The 21,046-nt window shown below is 53.7% G+C and overlaps 7 protein-coding genes across 7 annotated transcripts; 3 read left to right on the top strand and 4 right to left on the bottom strand.

The window, feature by feature from the left end:
* Positions 1–177: 177 nt before the first annotated feature.
* BBK36DRAFT_1126967 (Nitroreductase) lies at positions 178–795 on the top strand (the record flags this gene model as incomplete). Its single annotated transcript, XM_024891446.1, has 1 exon — positions 178–795. The coding sequence occupies one exon, from the start codon at positions 178–180 to the stop codon at positions 793–795; it is 618 nt and encodes a 205-aa protein (XP_024746866.1).
* A 2,455-nt stretch (positions 796–3,250) lies between these two features.
* On the top strand, positions 3,251–4,955 carry BBK36DRAFT_1126184 (cytochrome P450; the record flags this gene model as incomplete). Its single annotated transcript, XM_024891356.1, has 4 exons — positions 3,251–3,484; positions 3,540–3,665; positions 3,716–4,481; positions 4,531–4,955. The coding sequence occupies 4 exons, from the start codon at positions 3,251–3,253 to the stop codon at positions 4,953–4,955; spliced, it is 1,551 nt and encodes a 516-aa protein (XP_024746865.1).
* A 1,031-nt stretch (positions 4,956–5,986) lies between these two features.
* On the bottom strand, positions 5,987–6,924 carry BBK36DRAFT_1182258 (Fibrillarin; the record flags this gene model as incomplete). Its single annotated transcript, XM_024896301.1, has 3 exons — positions 6,879–6,924; positions 6,120–6,783; positions 5,987–6,042 (listed from the first exon to the last, which is right to left on the bottom strand). Exons 1-3 carry the CDS (start codon positions 6,903–6,905, stop codon positions 5,987–5,989), a joined length of 747 nt encoding a protein of 248 aa, XP_024746864.1. The 5' UTR covers positions 6,906–6,924.
* A 1,283-nt stretch (positions 6,925–8,207) lies between these two features.
* Positions 8,208–9,121, top strand: BBK36DRAFT_7548 (ribosomal protein L17; the record flags this gene model as incomplete). The annotated part of the gene is made up of 3 exons (XM_024898545.1): positions 8,208–8,460; positions 8,635–8,822; positions 8,963–9,121. 3 exons carry the CDS (start codon positions 8,208–8,210, stop codon positions 9,119–9,121), a joined length of 600 nt encoding a protein of 199 aa, XP_024746863.1.
* A 1,462-nt stretch (positions 9,122–10,583) lies between these two features.
* On the bottom strand, positions 10,584–13,549 carry BBK36DRAFT_1182249 (hypothetical protein; the record flags this gene model as incomplete). Its single annotated transcript, XM_024896300.1, has 2 exons — positions 10,584–12,068; positions 12,357–13,549. Coding segments are annotated over 2 exons (2,678 nt in total), but the record flags the coding sequence as incomplete, so codon positions are not given.
* Positions 13,550–15,336: 1,787 nt separating this feature from the next.
* On the bottom strand, positions 15,337–16,274 carry BBK36DRAFT_1171752 (hypothetical protein; the record flags this gene model as incomplete). The annotated part of the gene is made up of 3 exons (XM_024895623.1): positions 15,337–15,361; positions 15,427–15,979; positions 16,058–16,274. The coding sequence occupies 3 exons, from the start codon at positions 16,272–16,274 to the stop codon at positions 15,337–15,339; spliced, it is 795 nt and encodes a 264-aa protein (XP_024746861.1).
* Positions 16,275–18,568: 2,294 nt separating this feature from the next.
* On the bottom strand, positions 18,569–20,906 carry BBK36DRAFT_1126498 (Golgi membrane protein; the record flags this gene model as incomplete). The annotated part of the gene is made up of 3 exons (XM_024891387.1): positions 18,569–20,490; positions 20,564–20,731; positions 20,795–20,906. The coding sequence occupies 3 exons, from the start codon at positions 20,904–20,906 to the stop codon at positions 18,569–18,571; spliced, it is 2,202 nt and encodes a 733-aa protein (XP_024746860.1).
* Positions 20,907–21,046: the final 140 nt, after the last annotated feature.

Genomic DNA, 21,046 nt, shown 5'->3' with positions numbered 1-21,046 from the left:
CTACTGACCTTGTTCTCTCCCCCTCCAGTCTCAGCAATAACAACAGCAACTTCTTCATCCTCCTCCACCACCGCAACCATTCAGCTCTCCAACCTCTTCGGCTCATTCCTCCTCTTCGCCTCCAACATCACAAACTCAACCACTCTTCTCACAACAACCCCCCCAAACAACCTCACAATGGCCGCCAAGCTCTCCGCCGACCTCCTCTTCCAGATGGCCAAGACGCGCCGCTCCATCTACACGCTGAACAAGGACCTGCCCATCAGCACGAGCCGCATCCACGAAATCGTCAAGGAGGCCACCCTGCACACCCCGTCCTCCTTCAACGTCCAGACCAACCGCGCCGTCGTCCTCTTCGGCGCCGAGCACGAGAAGCTCTGGGACATCACCCACGACACGCTCAAGGCCATTGTCCCCGCCGAGCAGTTCCAGACGACGGCGGACAAGCTCAAGCTCTTCAAGGGCGGCGCCGGCACCGTGCTCTTCTTCGAGGACACGGACGCCACAAAGGCCCTGCAGGCCAAGTTCCCCATCTACGCCGACCGCTTCCCGCCCTGGGCCGGCCAGTCCCTCGGCATGGAGCAGCTGCTCGTCTGGACCGCGCTCGAGGTCGAAGGGCTCGGCGCCAACCTGCAGCACTACAACCCGCTCATCGACCAGAAGGTCGCCGAGGCCTGGAAGGTGCCTGCTCACTGGCGGCTGGATGCCCAGCTTGTCTTTGGCGGAAAGGCCGGCGAGCCTGGCCCCAAGGACTTCCAGGACATTGACGAGCGTGTCAAGGTCCACGGCGCTTAAGTTGAGCAGAAGAGATCTAGGGATGGGGAGTTATATACCTATAGTATATATATATAAATGACGAATGGGAATGCATGGGCCGGAGTTTGTTGTTTAAGCTTATCTTTAGACTTGCAGTCATAGATGCAGTTATATATACCTGTGTTCGTAAGACTTCTTGATATGCCCCCTGTCGATCTTTGTGTGAATCTGGAATAAGTGACGATGGTGAGTTTTTGGGGTGCATGGCAACTAGCCCGGAGAAGTAGGATCTGGAGGTCATTCATGGAACTGGCACGCCCGAGGCTTTACTTGATCAAGCAGATAGATGATGGGACATGGGTGAGTAAGAGGGAAAAAGAACCATCAGAAGATTCAAATGGCTTCCATCTTGAAGACATGTAGCTGTACTCCGTATTAGTCTGCATCGATCCGCAACTGCAAAACAACGGCAATCTGTCTCGCGGATTACGGCCCGCTACTCGTTCTTCCTCAAGGACCTATCATCACCATGACCCAATCGCGTAAAAAGTACCGTTTAACAAATGTCTGATTCCAGGATTGGCATCACCCATTGTCCATCAAATGGCAGAAACGGTGGCCGAGTCGTTATGCTGCGTTATGGGTAATGTTTCCTGTTTGGGGAGAGATATGTGTAAAGCGTCCCACTTTGCTTGCAGGAACATGTTGGATTGGGGGTTAGGGTCATGAAACTGAGGATCCCTTCAGGCGTAACAGTGGCTTGGCAAATGGGGGTTTCTTGTGAGGAGTTGTTTGGGGAGAGGCGGAGTGAATGCGGGTTGAGTGTTTGTGGGACAGGGCTGGTGATGAGTTCGATGCCGATTGGCAAGCTGGCGGCACACTTTGTTACTGGCACGGGCAATGAATTGAAGTTGAGACATGTGGTTTGATGGGCTTGGATGGGCAGATGTGAAGCGAAAAGAGGCAGTCGGGCAGTTGAGATGCTTGACTGCAGAATGATGATAGAGGGAGTGAACCGCTGCAGTCACCACAACACTAAATCTAGACGTTACTCAAAGACAACATCATGCGATTGCCCTCTACATACTCCAGGGAATCAGGCTGCACGGTGAGTGCCCATTGCGCATGACGCTTCGACAAAGAGTAGCCCTATTGCAGGGTATCACGAAACGAAGAGTCAAGACGCAAGTCGAGTGCCGTCGCATGATGAGGAAGCTCGAGCAGCACCGTCTCTTCTACCTCTGAATATACTCCATCTTGGTGCATATGGAAGTACCGGTACCTGCGTCGCAAAAGCTCGTGTCCGCAGAAACAGGGTCCAAGTAAAACTGGCAGCTGCGACCAATGCCATTTCACTTTCAAAAATAGACACATTCGCTTCACTACCCGGGTTCGTATTAGTCAATGCCTCTCCTCTTCCATCAGAATCCCCTCACAGAGCAATACTAACGAGGACCAACGTCGTTCCTTGCATCGATTCGAACCGCGTCTGATGCGCAACATGCGCTAGTTTCAGCGAACAAACCTGTAACAAGGGGTGACAGATCTGGTTCGCTAACGCAAGGCGAAGACCACCAGTGAATCTACATACAAGGCCCCGGCTTCGACTACTAACACTTTTGCTATTTCCAGCTGCCCCCTCGATGTCAACAGCGCCCGACTACTGTACGTGCTGCTGAATGCCACAGACGGATGAATTGCTTTTGTCCATCTGCCGTTGGCCCGTCTTACATGCATCCCGCACCATCACGTCCGATCTTCGCCCTTGATCCCCGCATGACGAACGGCCGAAATCCTTCCCGGTCTGCCCTCAGAGTCCCTTCTGGGGCTGCCGCTAGCGTCGGGAGCTGCTCTTCCCGAACAACTTCTGCGACATGCTTTGTCCTGTTTCAGACAAGACCGTCATTGATTGATGGCCGTTTTGCACGACCACGCGCCTGGCGGTGCTACCATGGGGCCTCTCTCGCCTTTCCAGGGCGTTGAGAACGCGGCGAGTGCAAAAGAAACGCAGTCGATACTCAACTTGGTCTGTTCTAGCTGTCATTAGATTTACATCTCGCCCTTTTCACGCACTTGCGCTCTCAACTACTTTCATGGTGCATTCTCACACAGCACTCGCTGACTGGAACTCTTCTCTACTTCCCAGTCGACTGGGGACATATTGGCCTGGCTGAGGTTGATTGCTTCCGCCCTCGATGATCGCTCTCTTCAGATAACTAGTGCCAGCACCACTCTTTCGTGCCGATTACAGCTCCAGGCCAATGGAGTGAAATGCCAGCATTGCCACTCTGACATCTATCCTCCTTGCAGGAGAGCAATATTCCTCCCTTGGAGACTCTCTCGGCTCAAACGCCCTCTTTTCTTTTCCAGACATTAGGAAATCCTCCTTCTCTCCATCCGCATGCCGAGCTTTTCTTCGTCCTCACCAAATCTGCCAGTCGGCAGCATTCGTGGTCTCTCGATACCATCACTCGGCTTGCCGAATTCTGTCGCCATGTACCAGCAGTCCAACTCGACGCCTTTTCAACCAGCGGCTGGGGCACCGTCGCTCTTTGCCTCCTGGACACCTAGAGCTAGCTACTATGTGGCTACCTTCGTTGTGCTGCTGGTTGCGTGGCTCTTACGGCCAAAGTCACAGGCTTGCAAACTCGGCGTACCATTCTACGGAGCTTCGAAATTGAAATGGATCTTTGACGCCGAGTCACAGATTGTTGCAAGCTACAACAAGGTGGGAAACCGTGCCCTCAGTTACGGCGCGCTTGGCGACTTACTTGCCGATCCAGTTCCGAGACCAAGTCTACCAAATCAAGGCTACAGAAGGATTCCAAGCTATGATTCCCCCAAGGTTCATTTCCGAGCTCAAGGGACTGCCCGAGGACGTCCTCAGCTCTACGGAGGCCGTGGCTGATGTAAGTTACACCTCAAGTGTGTACAGCTTACCGGCTTCTAACCGGACCAGGCCCTTCAAACCAAGTACACCAAATTCTCGCCCGGCCACAACGGAGACATGCTCTCCCTTCTCGTCCGAACCAGATTGACGCAGAATTTGGTAGAACTAATTCCCCAGCTGAAGAGCGAGCTCGAGAGCTACATTGCAACCGAGTTTCCGCCTTGTGAGGACTGGACGCCTGTAAAATGGCAGCCCTTTGCTCTGCGCGGAATTGCCCGACTGAGTGGTCGAGCCTTTGTCGGCCCCTCACTAAACCGCGACGAACAGTGGATGGAAGTGACGATCAAATTTGCCATCGACGTCTTCATGTCGGTGATTAAGCTGCAGCTATTCCCAGAGTGGGCTCGGCCTGTCGCCCAGTATGTCGTGTCGGACCTGCGCAGGATACGACGAGATATCGACACCGCAAAGTACCTGCTTAAGCCTCTGCTGCAGGAAAGGATACGTGACATGGAGATTTCGAGCTTCCACGACCCTCCGAACGACCTCATGCAGTGGCTTATCGAAGCTTTACCCGAGGAGGAAAAAGCAGACGTCCAGACTCACGCCGAACTGCAGCTCATCTTAGCTGCCGCGTCAATTCACACCACCAACAACCTCTTGTTCGAGTGCATGGCCGATCTCGCTTTGCACCCTGAAGTACAGGCTGAATTACGTGAAGAGGCTTATCAGATACTGGAGGTGGAAGGGGGCTGGGCCCGCAAGGAGAGCATGGCCAAACTGAAGAAGCTCGACAGTTTCATGCGCGAGGTCCAGCGGCTCCATGGAAACATCAGTGAGTGTCTCCTCTCTCTGTTACCTGGGCAAATCTAACTCCTGATTAGCATCCTTCATTCGAAAAGTCCTGAAACCGATCGACCTTTCAGATGGCACGCATCTTCCCGCGGGAACGAGAGTACTGGCTCCCCAGGCCGGTATTTCTATCGACGAACAGTTTTATCACAGCCCCGAAGAGTTTGACGCGCTGCGATTCTACAACATGAGGCAACAGTCGGCCGAAGCGAGCAACCGCTGGCAGTTTACATCCCTTTGCGATACGAACCTCAACTTTGGAGCCGGCAAGCACGCTTGCCCTGGTCGATTCTTTGCCGGCAACGAGATCAAGCTTGTTCTTGCCTTCTTCCTCATCCATTACGAGGTGAGACTGAAGAAGGGTGATCAGCGGCCGAAGCCCATGGCGATGGTCATGACCAAGGGGCCGGACGCCAACGCCGAGTTTGAATTCAGACGGCGACAATTGGCGGTATAATGATGCAAAACTAGGGGAAATGGTGGGATCAAACTATGTATGAGTATATGCACATGGGATCGGACGACAATATCAGGCGTTTTAGCGTAGGACAGGGTACACATGGAGTAATGATAAGACGAGAGATACCAAGGATCAAATGCTTATCTTCAGCTGAGCAGTTTCAGACTGATTGTTGAAATAGTGAGAATGCAAACCGTAAATCAGGGTGATTCTTTGAAGTGTTCCAAAATTCCTCAACTGAAAAGAGGTTATGTGTTATTAAGAAACTTCTTCAATAAGGGCGATGTGGGCTATCAAAGCTTTTATCTTAAGGAACAGAGCCTTGTCGTGTCGAGTCTGACAAGAATCACGACCGAGGTATGTACCTTAGCAGAGCTGATTTTCGAATCAATTAAAAGTGTACTTTTTCTTATAGCTAACCAGCAGCTTAGAAAAAACGCCCTGGCATAACCGCTTACAGACTCTGAAGGGATGGACAATAAGCCCTCTCCGGCTGCTGGGTAGGTTATATCACAAGAAGATAGAAGAGGAGTAAGAGTAGGAGTAGTGAACTCCGCGTTGAAATTAGCAGCATTTCTTTTTGCATTTAGGACCCTAAACACCCTATAAAAAGAATAACAACGAAATGCTCAAAAAGCTGATATAAAACAAGACAGCAGCAGCAAAGATTTTTCCTCCCTTTAAATCCGGAACGCCCCCAGTTGCCATTAAATGTGAGTTTCATTCCCCCTCCCTTCCTGAGGCAGAAAGAATCGGTCGAACCCTGGTATTTTCCTTTCTTCTCTCTCTGTCTAGTGTTTCATGCAGAGATGTAGTGTAGCGGACCTGTTTTGAGGAAAGAGAGAAAGATTGGTCTTGACGAAAACCTGAGGCTTTGACGAATCTGACGAAACGCGGCGTGCATTTCGACAAATCCGGCGAAAAGCATCGATATTCTCGACAGGATGATTTCCTCAGTCGTCAACCAGGGCTTTTCTACAAGCCGGTATATGTATAAACATGCTGATTTTGGCGAAAGAGCGGCTGGCTTATTCGTTGCGCATGTAGATACCTGCGACAAGACAGTGATCACGCTCGAAAGGTTCTAAAGAAAGTATGTTAGCTTCTGTGGCTCTGTGGAAGGCCTGTCTGGCAAAATCAAAGGGTTTCGGCTCGTCTTACCCAGGGTCAGCTGGTACTTGGGCTTAATAGACTCCGCACGCATCTTCTGGACCTCGCTGGCGAAGACCTCGGCGGCGGGGGCTGTGCTATCGATACAGTTGGCCTTGATGGAGATCAGGACACCACCGCCCTGCTTGAGGAACCAGTTGGCGTTCATGGCAACGATACGGGCCTGGTCAGGCTGGGCAACGTCGGCGAAGATGACGTCGACCATGGGGACAACCATGCGGTAGCGGACGGGCTGACGGGCATCCTCGACGATGGGCACAACGTTGGGTCGCTTGGCAGCCATGGCAATGAGATCACGGCCAGAGCGGTTGGAGAACTCGACGGCGTAGACGAAGCCAGTCGGGCCAACGAGGTCGGCAACGTGCGAGACGGAGGTACCGGAGGCAGCACCGAGGTACAGCACGCGGGAGCCAGGGCGAATGTAGATGTCATCCGCACCACCGGCGATGGCAGCGCACAGCTTGCTTCGGAAGGGGTTCCAAAGTCGGTACTCGACCTTGGTAGTGGTGGTGGTTCCGTCCTCGTTCTTGACCTCCTCGTCAACGCTGATGCGCTTCTCGCCGTAGACAGACTCGCCGGGGGTCAGGTTGCGGGTAGCAATGCCGTCCTCCTTGCCGCCACGGACGACAAAGACGCCAGCGTGACGATGGGGCTCCTATTCAAGCGAGAGCGCTTCAAGTCAGTCACAAATTTCTTCTTCGGCGCCCTCTGTCCAAGAGGTCGTGAGATCTTGGGGGGTTTTCAACGTACAATGACGACCTTGGCACCGCCCTTCATGCCGCCAGCACCGCCGCGACCACCGCCACGGCCGCCTCGTCCTCCACGAGCAGGACCACCTCGGCCACCGCGACCTCCAGGGCCACCGCGACCACCGCCGCCTGTTGTAGGATTTCTGTTAGCCCTCGAGTCCTGACAATCGCAAGCGCCTCTGGATGACGAGCGTACCTCGACCTCTAACACCGTTGGAAGATCCACGGCCGCTGAAGCCTCCGCGACCGCCGCGAGGAGCTCCTCCACGGCCACCGGCGCCGCCACGACCACCCCGAGCAGTGAAGGGAGCCATCTGAAAGATAGTGGGATGGATGGAAGAAGTTTTGGAATCGACGTAGGGATTGAGAAGTTGAGAAGAAAGTTGGAATCTGCTAGATCAGGAATCCGAATCGAGCAGAGATTGCGTCTGTGAGACTGCGGGTGTCTGGATTGACGCAAAAAGGCTGAAGTTGCCTTTGTTCGGGTCTGCCAAACACGTTGTTTCTGGGAGACTCTGCGAGAAAGAAATTTTTGAAGCTTTTCGCAAGAAGCTTTAGTCGCAGGGTCCACCTTTGGGCCATTATTGGCCAGGCCGGCTCGATGGTGGAGCGTGACGCACCGACATTGTTCCGACGATTTTGAGAAAAGAGAAAAGAAAAGATCGAGCCTGCTGAAGTAATCATCACGTGCATTGACAACGCTGAATCATCTTACATGTCATGTGACTTTGAAGTCTGGTTGTGCGCACGAAATCTCCGTTTCGTTACAAAAATTGAGCAGCTGCCCTGATGCTTTTGAGTTGGTCAAAGTTGTATTTGAAGAATTGAAGACTACGAAACAGTTGACTTTGCTCATCTACTTTATTCGCACCGAATTGTGGTACTTTTGACGCATTTCCCTACACTCTCTGCCGGTACATTGTAGGTGACCGCAGTGACCTGCAAGTTTCTGTAAGTGAGCGCGCCACCTGATTGGACCAGGGCAGAGAAACCCTAACAGTCCCGAAGCGGTAAGCGAAGACTGAGGTCCGCCCAGCGCTCTAGGGCAAAAGTTCAGAATTTCTCAACTCCAGGCCCGCGAACCCACGTCGTCGAAGCAGTCACCACCACAGAAGCCGTCAAGATGGTGAGTGCCTGCCCCCTTTGCTCCCTCGCCCGATTGATGTTTTTGAAGAGATGCTGGAAGAGGGGGGACTTTTGAATGGTTCAAGTTGGATTGCTGTTGGAGCATATTGCATCATCTGGGCCAATCTTGGGGGAAACATCATGATCGGCGAGAGAACTGTGCCTCTGTCCATGCGAAGATGACGGACGGAGGAAATGAATCAAGATGACTGACTTTTTTTCCGATCGTTGCGCAAAACTGCAGGTTCGATACGCCGCCCAAGAGATTCAGCCCGCGAAATCGGCCCGCGCCCGCGGTGCCTACCTCCGAGTTTCTTTCAAGAACACCCGCGAGACCGCCCAGGCCATCAACGGCTGGAAGCTGCAGCGAGCTGTCCAGTTCCTCGAGAACGTCAAGGAGCACAAGGAGGCCGTCCCCATGCGACGATATGCCGGTGGCACTGGCCGCACCGCCCAAGGTACGACATCATTTGGGGGGAAATTCCTTGTCTTGTTGAGCTCAGAGGAAACTTTGCAGCAAAGGGAGATGGGCGAAGGATGTTATCTCGAAAGACAAAACAAAAGACTTTGAAGTCATTTGGGGCGCTGTATAGAAGAGCCATGCTGACGGATGCGTTCTCGCAAAAAAACAGGCAAGCAGTTCGGCGTCACCCGCGCCCGCTGGCCCGTCAAGTCCGCCGAGTTCCTCCTCGGTCTCCTGAAGAACGCTGAGGCCAACGCCGATGCCAAGGGCCTCGACACCGGTGCCCTCATCGTCAAGCACATCCAGGTCAACCAGGCCCCCAAGCAGCGAAGACGGACGTACCGTGCCCACGGTCGTGTACGTATACTCCTTTCTCCCCACTTCGATTCCAACAGCCAGAGCCTGCTCTTCGAAAACCAAGAAGCGATGTGAAGAAAAAGGCGGCAGGGCCCATCTTTGCTTTTTGTTTGAGTCGCTAATCGAGATAAAACGTGCAGATCAACCCCTACATGTCCAACCCCTGCCACATCGAGCTCATCCTGACCGAGGGTGACGAGGTCGTCCAGAAGTCCGAGGAGGTTGCCGGCCGTGAGCAGCTCCGCCTCACCGCCCGCCAGCGCGCCGTCCGCGCCCGCAAGGCCATCACCGCCGCGTAAATTTAGACAAAACGAACGGGTGAAACGGCGTGTGCGTGCGGGAGAAGGAGGTGTGCGAGCAGCGTTCTTTTTAACTTTTCTTTCTTGGAACACTCTTAAAGAGCGTCCTGATAAGAAAAAAACAAAAGACGGGACAGAGGGAGAGAGGACAACAAAGGGCGACCATACATAGAAACAAAAGTTCCCCTGTTTGTTCTTTCTCTTCTCCCTCTTGTTGTTGGTGGATGAGAGGCAGGCAAAAAGGGAATCATATTTTCGTGGCTTTTTCATCTCCTGGTGTATGGCAGGCTACGGGGAATGGAGGGTGTCCGTTGCATGGCAATCTTTTTTTAAAAAGGGAATTCCAAAACTTTGCAATGCATAAAAACCCAATGAAATGAAATTTAAAAAAAAAAAAAAAGCATAAACAAATCACCCCCCAAGCAAAGCTGTGCATGATGACGTCGTGATCTGGTCTTATGGTCTCATGTGAAATGCAACATGGAGAACTTGATTTGCAGCCGTGTCAATCATATAGATTCGTATCTCGAACAAAGACTCATACAAACATCCAGTTCAGTGTCCTTGCATATGACAATTCAACCACTCGTCCTTTCCAAGCCAGCACAGCCCAGTCCAGATAGCTACGCAGATCCGTAGCCTCAATCTCAATGTCCAAAGCCACAAATACCTCTCATTGGAGGCTCAATGCGAGGCGTCGTCCAGGACAGCCTTTGTTTCCTGCTTCGTTTCTCAGGAGTGAAACACAGATATCCTTCGTCTATAAGGTCGAATCCATTTCCATAATCTTACCGGTAGCAATCCTCTCTATTCCAAGACAGAAACAAGGTATATCCGCCATGGTTCAGGAGCAGAAGTCTGAACTCGAACAAAGCATCTCATGGCGTCGGTGGAATCATTGCAGTTCGTCCGTCAGTGCCGTGAATTCCGGCCACATTGTCTCATCTGGCAAGGATAAATACTGAAGGGGAAAAGCCTTCAGATATATCTCATCATCGTCTTTCATCGAGGCCTGTCAGTCATTTTCAAACACAGAGTAGAGTTAACATGAGACCGAAGGGCTCGAAAGAATTTCCATGGGCATTACCCCGGAATTTCGGTTCTCACAGGGTATCGTTTTCTTCAAGTTCGTTTGCTCGTGTAGTAACCCTAAGCAACATAATCTGTATCTCAGGCCAGTCAGGTAGCCTGGAGCGTGTGTCTTGACAATCATAAGTGAAGGAACTCGTGAACACAGAGGGGCAAACCATTGTGCTAGAGTGCGAAAGAAAAAAAAAGAACGCCGAGGGGCAATGCAAGTAAAGGGGACAGCGTGTGAAGCTTTTCCCCAGTCTCCTTTTCCAAGCCGTCATATCCATCCGGAATCCGGTCCAACAGAATGCGAGCCAATTATTAAAGGACATGTAAAGTGGCGAGGAGACAAAAATCGTCAAAGTAAACAAGACAACAAGGAAATGGAAAACTATCCAAGCATCTCGATGTCTTGAGCATCGTCGAGTTTCTCCACGGTCCCAGAAAAGCGGCCCATGCCCGGATATTCGAATCCGTCGGCAATGGCATCGTCGGACACCCGCGAGCTGTACAAGTTGCCCCAGCCCCGCTCCATCAAGAACACGGTCTCAAGCGTCTTCCACTCCGAAGGCAGAATGTACGGCAGAATACGGCCGAGGAGCTTATCTTTGCAGTATTGCATAGAGTGAAAGATGTCATGCCGGAGACTGTTGACAAAGGCATGGGCAGCTTGGCCCTCAGGAGGCAGAAGTGCCCTGAAGTCGAGGTTGCGCACGTCAAGGAAGACATAGCCACACGATTTGAAGGTGATTGAGCTCAAGTTGTACTGAGTCTCGTCAGCAGCGAGCTGGTCGGCATGCGGTAGAAAAGGGGCAAGGTCCTTTTCCAGGGGCAAAGCGAGGTCCTCTGGCCTGACGGTTCCATCGATCGCCGTCTCGCGGAATCGGGGAAGCATGCGCATCTTGATGCCAGGGCTGAAGTGCTCGCAGAAGCCGGCCCAGGAGAACAGCTCCGGCAACACAAGCCTATCGCTCTGCTGCTCGTCGGATGGCGGCTGAGGCGCCGGGGGTGGCTGGACGAACATGGCAGCAGCCGGTTCTCCAACGGGGCCTGCAATCATGGGAGCCACACCACCAGGGAAGATTGGCGGAAGAGGAAGGCCAACATCCTCGGCAACTTGGGCAACATTGACTGGCTGAGAGGCAAAGACGGGCGGTCCCGAAAGGGAGACGGACTCAAACTCCAGCCGCTCAAGGGAGTGCAGCGCCATGTTACGGATGGTCTGCATCAAAACATGCGGGGAGACCCAGCAGTTCTTGAGAGAGAACTCCTTGACATAGGGCAGGTCCAAGAGCCTGTCAGGGTCCTTTGCGCCGTCAACAGAGCTCATCAGCTCTGGCGAATCAGCGAAAGGGGCCGGCAAGATGTATTGATTGCGCTGATACGGGCCCCTGGCAAATTCCCCGCCGCAGATCCACTCGAAGTGAAGGGTCTCAATGTTCTGCTGCTGTCCAATGTAATGGTTGAGAAGGTTGTAGACCTTGCTCACGGCATCAAGGGGAGACACGTGCGTGTCGGCCACAACACCAGGGGAGGGCTTGGAAATCCTTCTCCAGTCCGCAATGACGGCCAGGGAGACGTTCTTGACTTTGGGAATACTCTCCCAGAGCTCCTTGCGGCACAGGATGTGGACGTGAGCGCTTGGAATCTTGGCAATGGTGATGTTGGTCAGGTTGCTGAAGCAGCCATCTTGAGCATTATCGATGATGCTGATCACATAGGACTGAATCATGGCACGATGGGCCCACTCCAACTCGAGAAGCAGCTCCTTCTGTGCCCGCGTGAGGTTGGTTGGGATGAGAGGCTGTCGGCTGTTGGGATCTGACGTCGAGTCCCGCGAGGAGGACTGGTTCTCAGCCCGGCGCTGGCGATGAGGCTGAGACTGAGCCATGACTACAGGCGGGGCCGGAGCCGGGGCCGGTGCTGGTACCGGGCCAGGAGGGTCTTGAAAGGCAAGGCCAAACGGATTCGTATCTGCGTCCAATGGTAATGGCAAGTGCTGATGCGGTTGACCGAGCCCTTCCTGGCCCTGCCCTTGCATATCCGGCACCTGCGGTTGCGCAGCCTGCTGCTGTTGCGGCGCCATATGCGGCTGGTTGAGCCACCGCCTGCGGATGGTCCGTCTATCATGCGCAGCTGGTGGCGGCGGCGGCTGCTCATCGACGATGACTTCTCGCTCATCAAAATCGATATTGGAGAGCGTCACGCCCTCGGTCTCGAGCAGCAGGTCAATGGCTTCTTGGATGTAGTAGCCAGCAAATCCGGCGTCAGAAATCATCTTCTCCAGAACCCGGCGCTTGAAGTTATCATGCTGAGCAGTGGCACTGGTAAGATCTCGCGGCATGCCATTGAAGTCCGATACGGTAACCGCATCGTCGCTCTCGAAGCGACCCTCCTGGCGGGAGTAGCTTGTGTTGAAAACAGGATCGGGGTTATTCATCTTCTGCACAGCCTGATCAGGGCCGACAAGGAAGCCCAGTCCAGCATCGCAGCAGAGACCCAGATTCGTAACCTTTGTCAGGCAACGCAGGGCCTTCTTCATGCTGTCGGTTTCATCGGCGGTCTGCTCCAGGCCCTCAAGGTCCCTATAGCGGTGGTAGGTTGCGTGAGGCCATCGATAGATGCCCCAGAAGGCGGGCACGGCCTCCTGGGCAGGCTTCACAGGCGGATAGGCCAGCGTGAACTCGTCCAGCTCAAGCGACAGGGCAAAGCGAAGGATGTGAGGGCCAAAGGACTCGAAGATGCGCATGCCATTGGAGAAGAGGCGCGACGCGATGACAGTGTTCTCGTCGCGGTCGAGGTTGGTGTAGAGCTCCGAGCGGAAGGGCACGACGACATTGCGGAAGTATTGGGCAGAGACTTTGGCCTCGAACTCCCGGCACACGAGGCGAAGCGTCTGGATCTCGGCCCGGGTCAGATAGCGAGTGATGAGCTCGAAGATCTCGACCGGTAGCTGAGCCATTGGCCACGATGCGATGGGACCCGGCGGGCGGGACGCAGCTTCGGGGGGAGGCGGAGACGGTTCAGCGCTGGGGGAGACGATGCCGAGCAGGCTGAAGGCTGATGACAATGCGAGCGAGGACGGGCTGGCGCTGGTGGTGCGGAAGGGCGATGCAGAGGCAGAGGCAGAAGCAGGATTGAGGTTGCGGGAGGTCGATCGCAGAGGCTGGAAGGCAGCGGCCGTGGCGGGGCGATTTGTAGCGGTGCGCGGCGCACTAAGAGCGCTAACGGGTGCTGTGGCTGGCGGGAGTTTGTGGCCTGGGCTCTGGCCAGCCACGCCGAGGCCGCTGAGGCTGTCGAACAGGTGCAGCCCCAGCAGCCTGTCGATGGATAAGGCCGAGCCGATGAAAGGCATCTGCGGCAGCTGGGACAGAGTGCTGCTATGGAGGAGGCGGAGGCATTGGTAGGGACTGGAGGTTGGAGACGAAGGGCAGAAAGTGTTGATGCGAGGAGAACCGCAGTAGTTGTAGCACTGGTCGGTAGGAACATGAAGTACTCCATACATCAGCTGGGATGGCCTCTCCCTTGACATGCGATCACGGTCAGCTGCGATGGATTTCTCTTCTTGGATCGACTTTAGTAATATCAACATGAGAACCATTTCCTGTACAAGTACCAATAGCCCCCTAGCCAGCTGCCAGAGTGTATCGGTACTGCTACGGACGAGAGTAGTAATATCCGGTTTTGTGAGACACGGGCGGGTATTATCTGCCGTGTTCTGCTGAGACAACATGAGCCTGAAGCTTTGCAGTGAAGTGGCAATGGAGATGTTCACGGGCTGGGATCTGGCCTGGTTGCTTCATTTGGCTCCGGGAAGAAGGCCTAGAGACGGAAGGAGAAAGAGTAGCTGGGAAGGTCACAGATATGTCGCCTTGATGGTTCGATTGACTGAAGAACCGTGAGGAGATTAAGAGGCAAGGGGCTGTATTCGATGAATGAGGTCACATCCATTCCATGGCCAGGAGTCGAAGCTGTCCGAGTCGACGCAGCCTAGAGCCATTATTAGCTTCAGGTCCGCCCTTCTGAGAGGCATATCAGACCACAGGCACCCGCCGACGAAGGCAAGCCGACAACGCCATCTGCAGATTTCAAAGCAGGAACCTGAAGTCACAGATCACGGCATCTGATATGACGATATCACATTCCCTGGATGACTGTGATGGCCACCCCCCGATATTATTACTCTGTCCCTGTGCATCGACTAAGACTGCCCGTACCTTACGTCCATGTTCCTTGCACGGGCCCGGCACTAGCGATCCTCCCGAGATTCACCACAGCACAGCGCGGAGGCGGCGGGGATACAGAGGGTCCATGCCCTGGAGAGTGCTCGGATTAGCGCTAGAGTGGCGATTTAGCGGTCCTGCTAGCGGCCGCGGGTCCAGGGCCGGCGCCAAGCATTGCCTGATGTTGGCGAAGGAGTATCCATACTCGACATGAGCCGCTACTGCTCGCCTGATGGAAAGTACAGTGACTCCTCGGCTAACCTCTCGCTTCGTTTAGCATCAACCTAATCTCGATGCGGTCTCCAGTGTGTCCGTTTTCGCATTGCCAGACGTTGCCATGATTGAAGATTTATCAACACAGAAATTCTGCCCATGTCCACACTCTGTATGTACTCTCAGTCTTCACCAGCTGACTCTGCTCACATATGACCATCTTGATACCATCCGTTTGTAACATTGCCATCATCATTCAAGGGCAACGATTAGAGAGGCTCTTGCCACTTGCAACGGCTGGCTCGACTCTGTATCCCCGTCATCCGCGACGCCCAACCGTACCATAGCACAGCTCCTCATCTTACTCATGGACCACTGTAGCACACTGGAATCTTTTCTCAGAAAATATTCCCTGTTTATCGATTTTTTCCCGATATGTTCGTGTCAACTGTCTAGCTGCTCCGTACTATATATACATGGGCACCACTCTCGATCCATTTTCTGAAAAGAACAAAACGCTAACCGACCCCCCAGATCATTAATGATATATGCCCAGGCTGAAGCTCGAGGCCGGGGCAAGAAACAAAATAAAGCCAGGATATAATACAAAAAAGCCTCTGACCAAGCACTGCAAGGAACTGGAATCTCAAGGAATAGCCGCAGTCTATCCATCATGTCCATCATCAACCGCCACACTCGCTTTTTGCTTTAGTTGCTTCCCCAGAACCAGTATCTAAAGGCAAATTTGTCAGCACCGCAACAAACCCGGATTTGATGAAACCATATGGAGGAACTTACACTGCGGAATACTGCACTTGAATGTTGGCTGGCTGGCCCTGGCACGTAGCCGGGGCGCTGCCTCCAGCCGTGTTGATCCGGTACACCTCCCTGATGCTGCCGGTCGTGCCGTTCTTGGCCGTGAGCTTCAACCAGGGAACCGCGGCCTGGCCATCAGGCCCCGACGCCGAGCTGGACGGCGCAGCAATGCTGCTGTTCTTGGCGCAGGGAACGGTGCCAATGTCCAGGGCGGGCGTGTCCAGGTTGAAGAAGGGCGTCGTGGTGTCGAGGAAGTAGTGGTGGCCGGACACGTCCAGGGTCATCGGGCCGAGGGGCCCGGGACCAGCGGCGGCAGCATCGAAGTTGAAGTTGACGGCCATGTTGGGCACCTTCTGCAGCAGGTCCTGGGAGACGCAGGCGATGTAGCTGGCGTTGAAGAGCGTGGCCAGGGCGCCGGTGGCGACGGGCGGAGCGTCGGGCTTGCTGGTGTCGCAGGTGTAGTTCTGCGTGCCCCGGCCAATGGCGACGTGCTTGACGGTCAAGTTTGCAGACGGAGGGGGGAGAAGCCCGTCGACTGTGATGTTCTTGTTAGCCATTGGTCTCGTATCAGGCTTTTCTCGGCCGAGGCGACTGTGAACATGTAGGGACTTACCGGAGGGCATCTGAGACTTGGAAATGTCACACAACTGGGCTGTCGGCTGCACCTTGGCAATTTCGGTCTTTGCGGCAACGAGGTTGAAGTACTCGGTGAGAGAGTTGACTGCCGAGGCGGGATTCTTGATGTTGTCGAGGTCGATCTTGGGCTGTGCCGGAGCGGCGCGAGCTCCGAAGACGGCCAGCGACGAGACGAGGATAGTTGAGGGACGCATTTCGTATGTAGAGACGATTTTGTTCTTTGAGCTTTGTTTTAAATTGCTGTTTCTTTTCAGGTTCGAGTCCAATAACCAGATTGGCGGATGATGATGAGGAAATCGCAATCGTAACCGAGGACCAGCCGACGATAGTAGTTGATGTAGTTTCTGCTGTTGTTGTTTACCGAAGACGTAAGAGATGAACGTAGTAATAGATTGATAACCTGGACCCAAAAGGAAACCACAAAAGAAAATAAACCAAAAAGGAAAATAAAAGGAAAATAAAAAAGAAAAGGACGAAAAAGGAAATAGTAATGCAAGAGACGTTCGAGCAAAAAGGTGATGATTCTACCAAGGGGGGAAAAAAAAGAGGCCTCGGAAACAAAAGCGGCCACCCAACCTCTTTTATAAACCAACACAACGACCCCCCATGTCTCACTCCCGAATCTACGCTTCCCTCTTTACTACGTAGTACTAGATCATGCGGCCCCTGTCCATATCTTGGCTTGGTTCAGCAATCAATTTTCAATGGCCATGTTTTGTTGCGCTTCTGTTTGCTGGCTGGGCCACTCGTCATGGGTTGGGGGAATCTTGGACATGCTTGCCGCCATCCGATCCGGCGCCAAAGAATCAATGTAATGCATGTAATCAAAATTGCTTCTAAATAAAATCGTTAGAAAAGCAATAATACCACCCAAGAGATTTACAGCGTGGAAAATGCTTGCAAGCCAAGGGTGGAAAGGGAAAGTAGGTTGCCCTTTCGCACTTCTTTGTCTAACTGGGCAGGTTTGCCGCCCAAAGTTGATTGATTGGCCGAGACATGTCGACGGTTGAGGCGCGCATGACAGGGGTTGAGGGCTTGGGCTGGGGTGGTGATTGGTTGGCAGGGGTGGTTGACGTTGCAGTGGTTTAGGTTCTAAGCGCCTGGGCTGGTCGAACGAGCTGGAACGAAGATTAGTAGATGAGGATATACAAGTGGACATGTGAAGCTTTTGGTGTGGAACCATGTAGATTGCATACATACGAACAGTCGTCCCTTCTTGGCGGCGTTTGCTTGAGGATGGTGAGTGTCGACAGAGAGCATATAACGAGTTGCAGAGTCTCAGACCAGAAACACATGATGCCATTCAAAGTGCCAAGGCACGACTTGATATACACGCCCCATTGAACCTCAATGGCCTCCCGTGAAAGAACCAGAAACCAGAAACCCAGACTGACCTCTTCATCATCTCTTCTCCAAGACAAACCACATAGACTAGGACCCAATCAATCCCTTCTACCCTCCCACACACTCTCGCCATCGCGGCTCGCCGGAATCTCCAAGCGGCGGCTACACGCAGAAAATAGTACACACTTGTTGTACATACATAGATCCCTACAGCAGAAAGCAAAAATCGAACCATTTTCCTTCTGAATCCCTTGTCCGCTACCAATGGGAATGGCCCAAGGCTACGGGGTACAGAAATAGAAATCGGAGATCTCGCTCTGCAAGGCCAATCATCATCATCCCCCCCTTCGCCTCCTCCCGATCTCTCTCCTACGTACTCATTGCAACCCACACTTCCGGAAAGATACCTGGAACAGTTGGTGGGTTTGGGTGGTAGTACTAGTAGTATTTTATTGACCTTGACTTCATTCTGCCTTTGTGCGTTGGATCATGAGGGTATGTATGTCGTGCAGGAGGAAGAATGGGCCAAGACCTTGACTGATTTGCTTAGATCATCCAGAAAGCAATCCGTCGTGTCCAATCGATAGATGGCCTGAACCGAGGATAACTCAAGTGGGCGCGTCTGCACATACTATACCTTACTATGATTACTACTACTACTACATATATTGACTGCGTAATCTCTTCAGAGTTCCCTCTTTGGGCCGCGCTCAGTGGCCGGCGTCTAAGCAATTTATTCATAGAATCGCCTGCCTCAAGGGTAGGAACAGTATAGTAGGTCCTCCACTTGATTGCATGTTACGCCCACTCTGTATGGCTTCCTCAATGTCCATTCGCAGCAGTTCGTTGGCCCCGCACAGAGTGAGGCATTCGGTTTGAAGACGGAGTGTTTAAACCATGTACGATGAGACAAGATAGCAAGCACCTACGATCGGCTCTCTCTCTCTCTCTCTCTCTCTCTCTCTCTCTCTCTCTCTCTCTTTACACTCTTTATTCCACCATGACAATCCAGCCACCATCCCAAAGGCGCCACTCAACGAGCAAACAAAGAAATGAGGCTCCGCGTGTATAATACATGTGACATGGTCGATATCCAAAAGCACAGAAGCATCTCCTCCTATCAGCCCTTTCCCGTTCAGCATCATCACCCATCAAAACCATCCTCATGCCAATCTCCATGACCTCCTCCGCTTGCCGCTCCTCCACCTACTCCCCCTCCATCAGCAGCAGCAGCCCCCGCCGCAGCCGCTGCTGCTGATGACCCGAAATTGCTCGCGTGCCTCTCAATGTCTGACGTCCCCATCCAATACAGCGAGAAGAAGACGAGGACGTGGAGTGCCACGCAGTACGCGGCAAACAGGTTCCTGCTTGTCCGCGACGCCAGAACCATGCGCGTGATCGAGTACACCACCCTCTCAGGGAGACTCATGCGCCGGTACGCTCTGGCAGACTCTCGGCCGCGGAACGCCGCAAACGGCGATATGTTGGACTCGTACGCCTTCCTGTACCGATCCAGTTCCATGCCGGGGTTTCCCGACCCGCCAATTGTGACCGTCGACGGGTTGGGATTCGTTGCGTAGGCCGATGACGACGACGTTGTTGCCCCCCCTCGGCTGTACGTCGACACGTACCTCGTCTTTTCGTAGAGGTTCAGATTGTCCTTTTGCAGAGCGGCTACTTCCTGTCGCAGCTGCTGCACCACACGGTGGCTTTCTGAAAGCTCCTGCTCCAGCTGGGCATTCCTCTTCCTGAAGCGGTCTCTCTGTGCCGTCACCATGGGCAGGATGCCTGAGCCGCCTCCCATTGGCTCGCGCTCTCCCGATGTCGTTCGAGGATCTATCCCGCTGATGATGGATGATGTGGGTGAGATCCTCCCCCCCTTGCGCCCCTGAGCCCGGGTGATGTAGGTGCCGGCAACAGACGCACCAGACGGGAAAGCATTCGCCCCCTCCGCCTGGAGACTTTCCAAGTCGCTCTCCAGCTTCTCGTTCAGGTTCTGGGCCTTCTCCAGCTCCGCATTGGTCCTCGAAAGCTCCTCTTGGATATCTTCCAACCTGCGCTGCAGGTCTTGATGCGAAACGCGGAGAATCGTCAGCTCATCATTGAGCTTCTTGTTGCGTGCCAGCAACAGCTTCTCCAGCGTGTCTCCCTTGCTGGCAACGCCTTCAATCTCCTGCGCTGCTTCATCGTCGTCGCCCGTCGAGAACTCGATGCTCTTGAGCACCTCGAGCTCCTGTTTGACGTCTTCGTAGTCGGCCCACTTGTCAACCTTTGCCTTGAGGGACTCCTTTTCCTCCCTCAGCAAAGCCACCTCCCTCTGTATAGATCGTAGCTTGCTGTCGAGTTCGCGCTTCAGTCCTTCCTTTTCTACCCTGGCCGCTTCCAGCTTGCGGACCAGAGACGAATTTTCCGAGCGCATGCGCATGTATCCAGGGTCATCCTCCAAGGATGTTGACTGGGTCTGTTGTGACGACTTGGCCTGAGCAAGCTCGAGTCTCATCTGCTCATTGCGCGCTTCTACTTCGGCCAGCCGAGAGCTCGTCCTCTCCAGATCGGCGTGGAGCATCTCCAGCTCCGCGTTCAAAGCCCCAGTACGCTGGCCATCCTGATCTTCGCCTCCGGCTTTGCCTAGTCGCTGGTTGACTTCGTAGTTGGCCTTTACTTCGCTCAGCAGGCGCTCTTGGTTCGCAATCTTCTCTTCGAGCGTCTTTTCCTTGGCCTCCCAGTTATCCTTCTTCTCGTCCAGGACGGCGACCCATGACGTCTCCACTTCCTTAACCTTACTCTCCAGTTGATCTTCGAGTTCCTTTCGGGCAGCGCGCTCGCTCTGAAGTCGAGACTCGGATTCTTCGAGCTGCGACGTAAGCTTAGAGACGCTCTTTTGCAGGCGCTGGTTTTCTTCTGTGACTTTCGGTAGCGTGTCTTCGGACACCAGCATCGAATCAACCGCGGCTTCTAGTAATGGATACGGGTCGGGAGCTTCCGACAGCGAGCTGTAGGCCTTGAGGAACGCCGAATTGACCGACTTGGAGTGGTTCGTGAGGAGGTCGATGAAGGTTTGGTATGCTGCGGTCGTGCCGTGTCAGTGTGCTGTCATCCTTGTAGAACGCGGGCGTCGTCGGCATCGGGTAAACCGCACCTTTGAGAAGCCCTTTGATCTCTGTCAACTTTGTCGCATCGTCCAGCTTCCGAAAGTCCTTTGTCTTTTGTGCCAACTCCTTGCGCTGCACCGTCGAGTCCCGCTGATACGTGACGATTTCCGATGCCGTGTTGTCCAGGTTGGAGATGAGGTTCGTCAGGTCGACATCTGCGCACCACGGTCAGAGGCGATACAGTCAATTGAAATGCTGCTCCAGTATGCTTCACGTACTCCTCCACGCCGAGATGGCATGCGAGAACTTGTTCCCCCCGGCATCAGCATCAGGGCCGCTGCTCTGCGCCACAGCCGTCACCGCGGCAGCCCCTTCTGCGTCGTTGGACATGGTGCCTGAGCCGTCGTCCGTTTGTCTCTGCACAGCTACCGGAGTGAGGTTCCAATCGATCGCCCAAGCATTGAGGTATTCGAGCTGTGCTATCCGAGTCCGCGGATCAGGGCCAGCAGATGCGTGTGTTGTGAAACGGC

Source organism: Trichoderma citrinoviride, assembly GCF_003025115.1.
Source record: "Trichoderma citrinoviride strain TUCIM 6016 unplaced genomic scaffold BBK36scaffold_13, whole genome shotgun sequence".
Taxonomy (NCBI): Eukaryota; Fungi; Ascomycota; class Sordariomycetes; order Hypocreales; family Hypocreaceae; genus Trichoderma; species Trichoderma citrinoviride.
This window is presented reverse-complemented; position numbering and strand designations above follow the sequence as displayed.